The 12,023-nt window shown below is 39.3% G+C and overlaps 1 protein-coding gene and 1 non-coding gene across 3 annotated transcripts in view; both read right to left on the bottom strand.

Annotated features, from left to right (window-relative positions):
* Positions 1 to 1,492: 1,492 nt before the first annotated feature.
* Positions 1,493 to 12,023, bottom strand: part of SLC9A7 (solute carrier family 9 member A7) — a 75,520-nt gene continuing 64,989 nt past the window's right edge. For both annotated transcript variants that reach the window (XM_054049887.1, XM_054049897.1), the window contains 2 exons: positions 10,516 to 10,621; positions 1,493 to 4,384 (listed from right to left, as the gene is read on the bottom strand). In XM_054049887.1, coding sequence (XP_053905862.1) covers positions 4,136 to 4,384; positions 10,516 to 10,621 — 355 coding nt within the window. In that variant the 3' untranslated portion in view covers positions 1,493 to 4,135. The remainder of the gene's footprint in view (positions 4,385 to 10,515; positions 10,622 to 12,023) is intronic.
* Positions 6,667 to 6,854, bottom strand: LOC128851019 (U2 spliceosomal RNA). The gene has a single exon (XR_008448310.1). It is a non-coding gene; the product is annotated as a U2 spliceosomal RNA (small nuclear RNA).

Below are 12,023 nucleotides of genomic sequence, written 5' to 3' on the forward strand. Positions count from 1 at the left end.
GACTTTCCCCCCACCCCAGGAGTAAAATGTAGCAGCTACCATTTAGTAAAGAAATCATTTTAACCTTTGCTATGTATTTACTTCAGGGTACACTCTTTGGAAGTTCAGACAAAAATGTTTAGATTTTTTTTCCCAGCACTTAATATTTCTGCAGTTGTTTCCCCAAGGGCACTTCCTTCAGTGTGAAAGAAAAATAATAATATTTTTGGTCTTTTTATAGGCCAAAAAAAATTGCAACCTTGGAATAGGGTGAAACTTGACCAAGTACCAAGTATGTGATACTTTACCCTTGTTCAGTCTTTATCAGAAAAGGTAGCTTACACTGTTCCCTTCCTCTGCATAGCAGACATGTAACACACAGCACAAACACACTTGTCATAGCATTCCTCCTTTCTGATAACTTGAGATGAGAATGAGAGGTTCTGCTGAAGCCAAAGGAAGCAGCACTTGGAATACCCCTCAAAAAGTACACTGAAAAATCCAGTGTTAGCGGCTGCTATGGCACTACTCTTAACAGTCACAGGATCTGCTCGTACCTACTCCACTGTAACTGATAAACTGCCTTTGATATCTTGGAAGCTAGGAGAATTTGCTTTGCTAGACAAAACGTGCAGCATTATACAAGTGACTCAAAACGCAATCCTGAATTAACTATAGTGCACAAAGCATAAAAACGCCGTTTTTCTACATTATTTTTTTGTCTTCTTCTAAATTTTGTAAGTGAAAATATAATTTCCCACTCAAACACTGCAGAGGAATATGCAAGAAGGTTTAGATAATTTCCTAATCTGTTTAAAATGCAAGGTTTATGTCCTGCTTGTGGATTGCTGTGGCCTTTATCATGGGAAAAGGAAAGACCTGTTTGCATGAGAATTCAAGTACGCACAAACAGTCTTGCCCTACTGTCAGTATTAGCTTCTACGAAGCACTGAAAGGGGGCCAGGGACTTCATTTGGCCCATCCCCAGGGCATGAACTTAGCCAATTCCTTGGTAACTTCAGGTGAAGATTTTTAGCAGTAAGTTGTTGATGCAGCAAGCAAAAAAAAGATTACCAGGACAAATCACTCAGTCCCAAGTACAAAGTCCCAAGTACAACATCCCGTGCAAGCATAACAATACTTTTTTCAGTGTAGACCACCACCTTGCAAGTTTTCTTCTGCAATTTGAAGAGGACACCAACATGTCGTGATGGCTGTTCATTACAATCTTAAGCTGTGTTTTCTACTCAAAACTTCACACTAAGGTTATAAGAAATGACATATGTGCTGCATGGTTCGGTCGAGTTCTTGCCAGGATCTTACTGGAAAGGCATTGAAAGTATTAAACTATTCTTTCAAATGGATATACGCACGCGCACACACGCAAATCTATTAGTAACAGAAATATGCAATGTTTCAGGAGAAGCAGATGTTTTGTTGTTTTTTTTTCCCCCACTTTTTCAGTGAAGTAGTTCCTTGGGAATTTTATGTAAGGATTGGTGTCAATAGTAAGAAGATGGCAAGACGTTTTAGCTTACCTTTTGATGACAGTGAAATCCAATTTTGGAAGAAGATTAAAAGCAGTTAAAAAATCAAATAATAAAATCTGTTGCTGTAATGCAAGAATAAAAGTTAAGCTTGTGTATATGGGCCTTTCCAGACTATGGTAGATAAGTATTTTAAGTAATTTTTTAATATACAGTTAGATTATTACATTCCTCACCTCTCACCAATGATTCACCTACTTTGTCCGCTCATTCACAATCACATTTTGGACTTACTGGAAAACTACATTCAATTCTATATTTTTGCTATAGGAATTATGAACACAGACAGAGAAGCATCTGCACTAGGACTGTTTATTAATGCTTTCAAAAGATTCAGTCTTCCTGAGGAAGCCAATGAAACAGGATTTCTACTTCCAGGACCTGTACATGATCATTTTCCCCAAAACCAAATCTCTCCCTGCATACAGCTCTGGTTTTCAGCCAAAGCGAATTGGTAAACTTCAGCTTCAAGCTACATGTAACAGTTTGCCTCACTGTATTTAATTCATTTATTTTGGCTAAGTTTCACCATCTCTGCCCAAAATTTGGTTCATATGACTCAGCTAATAAATTGATTGCTGTAGAAGTTTCAAGTCCTCAACTCAGCATGGACAGCATAGCTCCTAAAGACTTGTCCAAAATCAATGAAATTGGTTTTTTAACTTAGGAAGAAACTACCTTTTTTTTTCTTTTTTTAATTTTTTTTTTTTAAAGTGCTGGCAGCAGAAAAACAAACCATGTAAACAGTATAAATAGCATGGACCATCGCTGTCTGCTTTGTCTTCCTTGAAAGCAGAGAAGAACTGAAAAGGAGTTGTTCTGCTCAGAGATCTTCATCAGGGTTTGTTACTCTTCACCTTTTAAGAACAGAGCTCAAGCTGTAACGCCCTTCCAGTTTCTCCACAAAAAAAAAAAGCTTCTGGCTGCCTCATGTCTCTTTTCTTAATAATGTTAGACAGTCACTACAGATCAGTGCCCTTTACAAATTCACCTTGGAGGGACAGACAAGGAGGTAGATCGCTCACTAGAGAACACATGTGAAAGAAAGCAGACTAGGCGATATGACTTAAATGTTTCTCTGCAGCAATAAGTTCTCATACCGAAGTTAGCCCATTAAGTTTAATAGTTAAAGAAAAACAGAGTGGATATTTACTCACACACAGTTTTATAAGAGGAACAACTGAAATGGCAGCAAGAAAAACACACTTTTTAGACAAACTGATATTACATCACGTTAGTGGGCCACAGAACTCTTTAAAAAAATAAACATTTTGAGATGTGAGAGTGAAATCACATTTTAGCATGCTTTAAATAGCTGAACTGCTCTGAAGTTTTCAGCTATTGGCAAAGACTGATATCTCCTTAGTTGGAAATTAAAAAGCATTTAGCAATAAGTTAAAGCTAGCCTACATGTAAGTGGGCTAAATACTAGGCAAAGATTTTTTTCCCTTTTCACATTTAGGATGATGCTACAGTTCATCACTTCTGTAGCGCGTATGTTGTTGTGCAATGCCCCACTGAAGTTTCACATCTGCTCTGTGAAAAAGAACAAGAGTAAACACCTTTCTTTTAGGATAGTCACAAATGGTAAAGCCAGTAGTATTTGTTTATCAGTTTAATTAGATGTTTGCTGTTTATCACACACGAGAACTGGAAGCAGAGTCCATGGATTCTTCTGAGCAATATGAAACCTCATGGTTCCATGCAAGACCAATACTGTGCCTCTCTCTCTCTTACTTCCCTCTCCTCCTCTTAACTGCTGGTTTCCTCCAGCCCCAGATATCTGTCCAACATCTTCATCTGATTTTAAGAACCGTAAGGGAGAGAAAGTTTTACCTCATGACTTCTACCCAAGAAAGCCCAGCTCTGGGCTTGTGTTGGTTCAGGTATGTCTTAGACCACAGAGAGCTGGATGGTTTTCTTTTGAGGCACTAGAAGTTAGGCTAATAGTAATAGTCAAGTTGCCCAAAGCTAAAGGGACAAATAGCTCTCATTGCCTTCCTATTTAAACACATGGCCAGTGAAGAAATCTTTCACTTTTTTCCCTGATATACATTAAGTACAGCTTGCAGTAACAGATTCCCCACAGTGTCTTGCATTCATGCACCTGGCATCCTAACGCAGACCGCCCCGTTTTACTTCATAGTTTCCTCAACCTCACAAGAGAAGTTAACAATGGATCTTTTCGCACTCAGATACACACACATCCTTTTTTATCTCATCATAATTATCGTGTTTATAGTTCTTCTTCCACATTCTCAAGCTAAGCCAAGACAAGCTCAGTTCTATGACAATGTTTTCATGTACCTCTCTCCAGAGAGAGCTGCTGCAGCTGAACAAGACAATTGCAGCACAGTAGTTATACTTGGATTCATTATGCAGTTGAAAAGAGGAGAATGACCAGCTTTCTCATTTGTCAGTTTTCAGACACTTAGAAAACCCCACTGTCAGCATCTTGAGTAAAAGCGAGGTGACATCTTCAGACCTTAGTAAAACCACTTACACAAGTTAACTTGTTTAAATAAACATTCCCACCTCAAGTGACACAGGGGCCTGCAGTCTTCCTTCATCCATCCACAGAGCAAGAGTTATTTTTACTGAGTCAGTAATCATGCATTGTCTTCCAGAGGAAATACTAGTCGGGTACCCCTGCTTGTAATTTCATGATCTGCTACTCCCAAATCACGTTCCAGTGCTTCCTCTGAACTACTTTTTGTTCTCCTGCCATCAAGGCTAGTGGTAGCTGTATGGGGGCCAGAAGAACCATTTGCAGTTATTGTTGTATCACCATATGTCACAGTAAGGTCACCATCATTCAAAATAAAATCGGAATCCTCTTCTCTAAGCTGTTCTTGATTCTGGAAAAAAAAGAAGAAAAAACATCTCTGTGCAGTGCACAACATCTGGTCTTTGCCAAGAAGGTAACTGAACAGAACTGAACTGAACAACACGTCAATACAAAAGCTGTAAGCAGTAAAGTTCCACCTTAAGAAATGTTAAAAATAACCTTGAACCTAGTGTTTGCAAATCAGCTTATGGCTCTGCGTATAACTACTGCTTTTGTGGAGAGATGAGGGGGAGCTGAATCCAAGAACCAGATTACAAAACAGCTAACTAGGAATTTATTATGACTAAAAGTGTACCAGAAATATGGGAGAGATGAGCAGTATGTACTGGTTTTTGCATGACGATTTAGAAGGCAGTACAGGAAAAAAGACTGGAGACACAATTAAGTCACCCCAGATACAAAGTCAAAGTTGCATCTGTTGCTGATTGGTCAAGTTTATTAGTAAAAGACTCATACAAACCGGTAATAACTCATTAGGCCCAAATTCTTTATATTCAAGGTTTCCTCAACAATTTTTTTGTTAGAGATAAAATACTAACCACACACTTTAGAACTATCTACTTACTCTTATCTGGTACTAAATAGAGAATTACATGACCTCGTTCTTAGGAAAGCTCCTGAACCATAGAAGTATAAAAGACATACAAGAAAGTGCTTGCTTCATACTTTTGTAACTAGTTCTGATGTATTTTCTTTTCAAAATCATTTCAGAAAGTGGCTCACAAAACCCTGCGAATTTATTTTGGCAGAGATGGAATGCAATATATGGTCGGAGACTAGAAACTGCTCAAGTGTAAACAAAACACTATTTCTTTACACAGCGTAATATTGTACAATGTTTCACTGCTGTTTAACATGCCTTGGTTAAAGACAAACCAGCTGAATTGGTCAGAAAATGGGGCTTCCTCATATCTGAGGAAAATTCTCTCAGTACTATAAGCTTGCTTTCTTGCAACCAAAACCAATTTTTTCCCCGTGTGAATTGCTCCACACTGCTTAGCAAGAGTTGAAATGTAAGTGTGTGAATTGGTGGTCTCCTCAGTAGGCTGGACATCGATCAGGCTACATTCTCAAAATACATCATTTTCATCAGGCGACATGAGATAGGATATCCATGATCAGCCTGATCCGAAAGTCCTAGCCGTACTGCAGCACAGAAGTTCAGGGCACTTGAGATTGAAAAAGCTGATTAACCTGTCCACAATGAAAAATGCAGTGCCTGGCTAAATAAAGCTTCCTGGGAAAGCTTCCTGTCATTATTTCAGAATAATAATCAGCCAAAATAAAGCAGCAGAAGCCTCTAGATGATACAGAATATTTAACTAATAAGGACTGGAAGAGGTGTCAGGAATTTACCAAAACCCGTGAAAGAAATGGTGCAGTTCAGTGTCAGGTGCAAGACAAGCTCTACTTAGAATGAATGCTAATTTCTCAGAACCTTCGCGGCATCCAAATTTATCATCGCTTATTAGAGACAGGGTTACTGTGATATAGAGCACTGTTCTCAAAGAGCATACACGTTTCTCCTCAGAAGGCTCCAAGGAGACCTTATAGCGACCTTCCAGTACCTGAAAGGGGCTACAAGAAACCTAGGGAGGGACTGTTCATAAAGGCTTGTAGTGATAGGACAAGGGGGAATGGATATAAACTGGAAAAGGGAAGATTTAGACTAGATATAAGGAAGAATTTCTTCATGATGAGAGTGGTGAGGCACTGGCACAGGTTGCCGTGGGAAGCTGTGGATGCCCCATCCCTGGAGGTGTTCAAGGCCAGGCTGGATGGGGCCTTTGACAGCCTGGTCTAGTGGGAGGTGTCCCTGCCCTCGGCAGGGGGGTTGGAACTGGATGATCTTTAAGGTCCCTTCCACCCCGAACTATTCTATGATTCTATGATTTAAGGACACTTGCTTTCTTTGATTGCAAAGAAAACACTGAACTACTGTCACTATCTTAAAAAGAAAGAAGCAGAAATTAAAAGGTTGAGGTATAACTGGCAGAAACAGCCTTTACAAGCTTTCCATTGGAAAAAAGCCAAAGTCTGAGGGACAAGACCAAGAGGATTAAAAAAAAGATACACAAAATAACTGTCTGTTTAAGAAAATCTGATATCTCTATATACTCTGTTTTTGAAGAAGAGACATTCAAATAAAGATGAAAAGCAGAAAACCAAGTAAGGGGTGGGCAGTTTGACTATTGACTCGTTATGTTTTAAGAAGTCCAAGCAGCAGAGCAGCTCTATCACAATTGCTTTTCATGGTGCTTGCCCTTGGAGAAGCACCAATGAGGGGACGGCCGTGCTGACAATGCACTAGGAGGTATTGTGATACCAGGGCCACATGTGAACCAGCTGCAGCAAGCTCCCAAAGCACCTCCTATCTCCACAATGCTACTTAACAGCGAATCCTTGCAGCCACCTATCAGATAAGAAACTGATAAGAACACACACTACACTTGAACTTCTCCAAGAGGCTGAAAAGCTCTTAGAAGCACGATACTGAAAGAAGAGGGCTGTAGGCTTTATATTACATGCAAGTCCTAACTCAGGCTTTGCTGGTTTGTCCTAGGCTATACTTACAAGTACATAAACATGATCAGTTCCAGAGAAAACACACAGCTTTCTCTCAACACCATGAACAAACATTGCCCTGTACAAGCCAAGTTCCACTTATTTATTTCACTTCTGAACAGCAGTGCAAGCAGCAGGCAATTAATTCCATGTATTTCCCTAGAGAATATCCATGAGCAATCTCATGTAGTTTACAGTTTTGCTGTGTTTGCAAGCAAAGGGGATGGGTGAATAAACCTACTGTGTTTCATGCAGCATGAACAATTCTTACAAGGAAGACAGGAAACGTATCCAAGTAGGTCCCTAGAGACTTGAAATTCTTCCAAGAATAACCCTAAACTGGCCTCTGCAATCCCCTACAGTTCTGTAGGCATAGCTTCAATTCACTCAAGAAACGTAGGTCTGAACTTCACTACTTAAACTAACAAACCAGAACAGCTAAATACCTAAATCCAAAACTCTACGAAAGACTGACTTTTGCTTTGACATGCTGACCCAGAGGAAGCTCACAGCAGCATTCTGTCCCACTTGTGGTAAAATTTGCTCATGCTCCTAAAAATGTATGCTGGAGACATTAAAACAGCTAAAACTTTTGTAGACTGACAGCTTACAAAGCCAGTCTTTACTGCCTCCCCATAACAGTGCAAAAAGAAGCCCACGCAAAGTACACCACACATACAAAGCACTGGTAGTCACCATGTACGCCACTGAACACAACAGAAGCATCATGGACGACAACTTGCTTCAGAAGTTACTTATCTTGTGGGTCCAAACCAAAAGCATCAAGTAGTACACATGGAAAATATATTACAACTTAAATCTTGTGCTCCACTTACAGTTTCTCTATTTCTCAGCTGATTTCAAATTCATCAAGGAAACTAAACAATTTCCGCTATGAAGACAGAAGCACTAAGAAAAGGGACAGAGGAGGCGTGGCTAAACAGTTTTCTTACAAACTTTGAGAGTTACCTCCTCCAAGACTCATAGACTGCAAATGAGGTCTCTTTACTGGGTTTGCATATTTATTCAATTATCTCTACTTTCATAACAAGTTGTTCCAGTGAATATGGTGGAAGAACTAAACTTTCAAGAAAGAAAATGGACAGGAGTGTGTGTAGGGCAGAAAACAACACTGAACAAACACGCAAAAAAAAAAAAAGGATAAATCCCCAAGACTGCTTCATCAGGAAGAGCAGGTGATAACGGAGTTGCTTCCTCCAAATGGGAAAAAATGGTTGATGACAAAAAATTACTAAAGTTTTCAATGGACATGTGAAAAGGGAAGAGAAAGTCACCTACATCAGTTTGGGATAAATTAGAAAGCCCTGCCAAATGGATATGCACTGAAGGTAACACCAGGAAAGAAAAATAGCAGTGAATTTTAGATAACGGTAATTTTAAACACTAACTACAGTAGCCCTTCATGATCTCAAGCTCTAACTTGGATTCTGTTTGGGTGGGAAAACACTTAATGATGAGTGTAATGGCACGGTTTTTAAGGAGTTGGAGAACAGCAGCACAGAATAGTAACAACAGCTCTGGAAAAATCCACTGTACCTTACCTCTTTATGCTGACTCAGAACCTTACAAGTATGCCATGCAAATTCAAGCTTAAAGGACATAGTCTATACTTCAGAATAGCCTGTATATGGACTATGTAATAAGGTTATTTGATTTTCAGACTTTAAACCTCCCCTTTAGCATCTAATTAAAAAGATATTCTCCTACTCACGGAAGTGAAAATGAATTCTAAATAAGGCTGGAATAAAGCCAGGGAAATAAAAGACATCAAAAGCTGAAAACAATACACAAATATACAGTCAGTACAGCTACATACTATGCATGCTTTCTTCCCTATGTAGCTGTCATAACTGGTCAGACATGCACCTGAATGAGGTCTAGGAGTTGCTACTTCCTTGAAACACATTTTCCAGCTATGTTACATTCTGTTGACTATTTACAGACTTTTAGACTTTTTTGTTTAATTTGAAGTCTTCAGTCTTTAATTCTCTCAGATGTACCATTCAATTTTCCTAGAAATATCTCACAAAAGCACAACTATTCCAAGCAGTTTCTGTCCCCACAAAGACACGGCCCAGTTGCTTCGCCTGCACTTAACAGGAAGGCAAAAGATTCCACAGCTTTTTAGCCAGTAATAAAATGATACAGTCAGTATCATAGCAAAGCCCACTATGCAAAGAAATGAAATGCAATAGGGCAATGCAGAGTATGGAAACCTTAAAAAGAAACTAGAAATAAAATCTCAAAATTATTCTTCCCTAAGACTGATGCAGCAATGCACCAAAATGGGAACAAGAAGAGAGAATACAATGTGAAAGTTCCTCACTATACACCTTAAAGAAGTATGCTGCCTTATAAGCATTTTTAATGAAGTTAACTTTCCAAGAGGGAGTGCACGTGTGCATCACAGAACCAGTCCAATACCTTTGCATGTACAGTAGTAGTTAGAATGAGGAATAAAGAGAGAAAAAAGGGCCCAACTGTTGGACAAAATGAAAGCCAAAGCTGGCATGTTCCTTCTGCTTAGATTCTCAGTTACTGGATAACTAATCTTAGTAGATCATACACAGACAAACGGGCAACACATAAGTAGGCTAATTGGTCTGATGGATGCCTTCCAGCCTAGATCTATTTTAAGATCTCCAGTGGCATTGCAATGATCAGAACAAGGCCATTTTCTTGCATTACTAATAGCTCCAGATGGGCAGCAGATATTTCCAGTTACTTTGAAATTGCACTATCAGGTAAAAAATGGTAATGATAACAGAAACAAATGCAGAGAAGTATTCTAAAGTTGCAAGTGGAATTCTTAACTCTCTAGGAAAGGATTAACAAAAATCTGGTCCAAGACTACCTCAACAAAGCAGAGATTTTACCATTCCAGAGGACTTGCAAATTTCAGTGAACCCACATAGTTTTATTTACAAGAAGCTCATAAGAAGTTGTAGATTTCAGAAGCATTAGACAGGTAGGAATGACATGTATCAGGATCCTGCCAGAGTAGTAAGAGAATGAATCACTAATTATTGTAAGACATAGCGGTAAAGACAGAACAGTGACCTGCTAGACTGAGATAAATAACTAACTACTGGTTTCTGAAATGTGACCTCAAAATTCACAGTGGGAACAATAAAGGAAGCTCTACCAGATTTTTTTATGGCATAGGTAAATGTGTCTGTGTCTTCTCTGAAGGACACCTCAACCTTAGCAGTAATAGCAAAAGAATCTTGTCCAGAAGTGTTGAAAAGGGAATTAACATTTTGAAGTCATTCACTGAACAGGTTTATTGACTAGGCCTGCAATTTTATAATATCCTTAAATGTTATTTTTTTAATGCATTATTTGAACAGTAAGATTATCTCTGATTTCTACTAACAGGAGCTGTTGCCTCAGGGAAGAGTATCTTCAATCTTTTCTGCCTAGGGCAAAATGGCATTTTCTTGCAGTATGTATAATAATCATACTAACCTTATGCCTAAAAAGAAAAAAAACCTGCTTTGCCTAAATTAAATATATAAAAAGCAAAACACAGAACTATAAAGTCATTCTACTTACATCATAAACTTGAGGACTTGTCAGACAGCGAGCTATCAGGCCACACCAGCTGGGTAGAGTTGTGGTTAACGGAGGGCCACTGTGAGTGAGAATTGGCTTCAAATAACTTAAATAGTTAAGGAAAACACATCAGTGCTCAAAAATCACTATTAAAAATAAAAAGACAATTGTACATAAATGTGGTTCTGCCTTTGATCTATGTGCTGCTCAATTATTGTCTATAAAACATCCATTGCAAATAAATGCATTTTTAAACAAATACATGAAAAACATCTTCCTGCAACATTTTTCCCTTGATTCTTTTAAGAGCAGTTTCTTTACCTACACATTTACCACAAGGGAACCTCTCTTCCAAGTTTCAAGTAGTTGCAATGTTTCCAGCTTTTGGACTCTCTGGAGCCAAAATCAGCAAGCAGAGGTACAAGTGCTGTAATGTTAATACATCCAAGGGTATTTCTGCTCTGCGGATGCAAGCACGGTGTTGAGGTTGCAAGCTAGAGGCAATGTGGCTCAACACAGAGAAATAAATACATACTGACCATCCAACGTCCTCCAAGCAATGCAGCCACCTGAACTTATCCACTGCTAGCTGGTCATTGAGCCACAGAGATGCAACCAGAGATCTTACTCTGATAAGGCTGAAAGACATCTCTGCAGTGCACATGTAGATGTCACACAGCCTGAGAAAGGCAAAGGGAAAACTGTATGGCAAGAACCAAGAACAGTGTGGAGGGAAAGCATCTGCTCAGGTAATGCTACCTAGATTACTTTGAGGGGCCAGGGGGCTGGGAATGGAAGGTGTCTCCACACGTCTTTTCATAGGTCTGTCCCCAGGTAAGTACATACTTGTTCACGCTAGTACTCCAGACTGATGATATGCCAGAGAAAATGCTCAGGAGTCAAAAAAGGTGTCCCTGCTACAGAGCAGGATGCTGATCTTGACCGGTACAAGAACAGAGCTCACGAGGAGAGCGCTAAGACTTTCCAACATTGTCTGAAAGCAGGACCACAGGGTTTCAAGTTGAGGGTTTTTTGGTTTTTTTTTTGATGTTGGGTTTTTTTGAGTTGTTTTTTACTGTTTTCTGTTTTAAGTCAGTCTGATTATTTCAAAAGTAAATATATATTGCAGGTAGTCTAGTTACTTTTTTAGGTCTCTAGGCACAGAGAGAATCAAGTCCATTTGTGAATATAACACTTCCCCCGATTCTCTCAATAGATCAAGGTGCTTAGGGGAAAGAGAGGGTTAAAAAATGGGCTGTTGTAGCAGAGATGTATCCTTCCGTTTAGCAGAGCCAGGCATAGCATGTTTACTTGAGCATATAACAGCATGATTATGCCAGTGTAGAGTTATGTTTCCTCCTTCCCTCCTCCAGTAACAGTGCGGCTACACCCAGTCCTGGAAAGAAAACACTTCCCACTCACACTAACCTATCAGCCTCTGCGTTGCCCTGCGGCAGACAGGCACATAGCAACTCAGTCATAATAAAACAAATCCACTAAAAGACATC

The sequence above is a fragment of the Cuculus canorus genome, chromosome 1 (genome assembly GCF_017976375.1).
Source record: "Cuculus canorus isolate bCucCan1 chromosome 1, bCucCan1.pri, whole genome shotgun sequence".
Classification (NCBI taxonomy): Eukaryota; Metazoa; Chordata; class Aves; order Cuculiformes; family Cuculidae; genus Cuculus; species Cuculus canorus.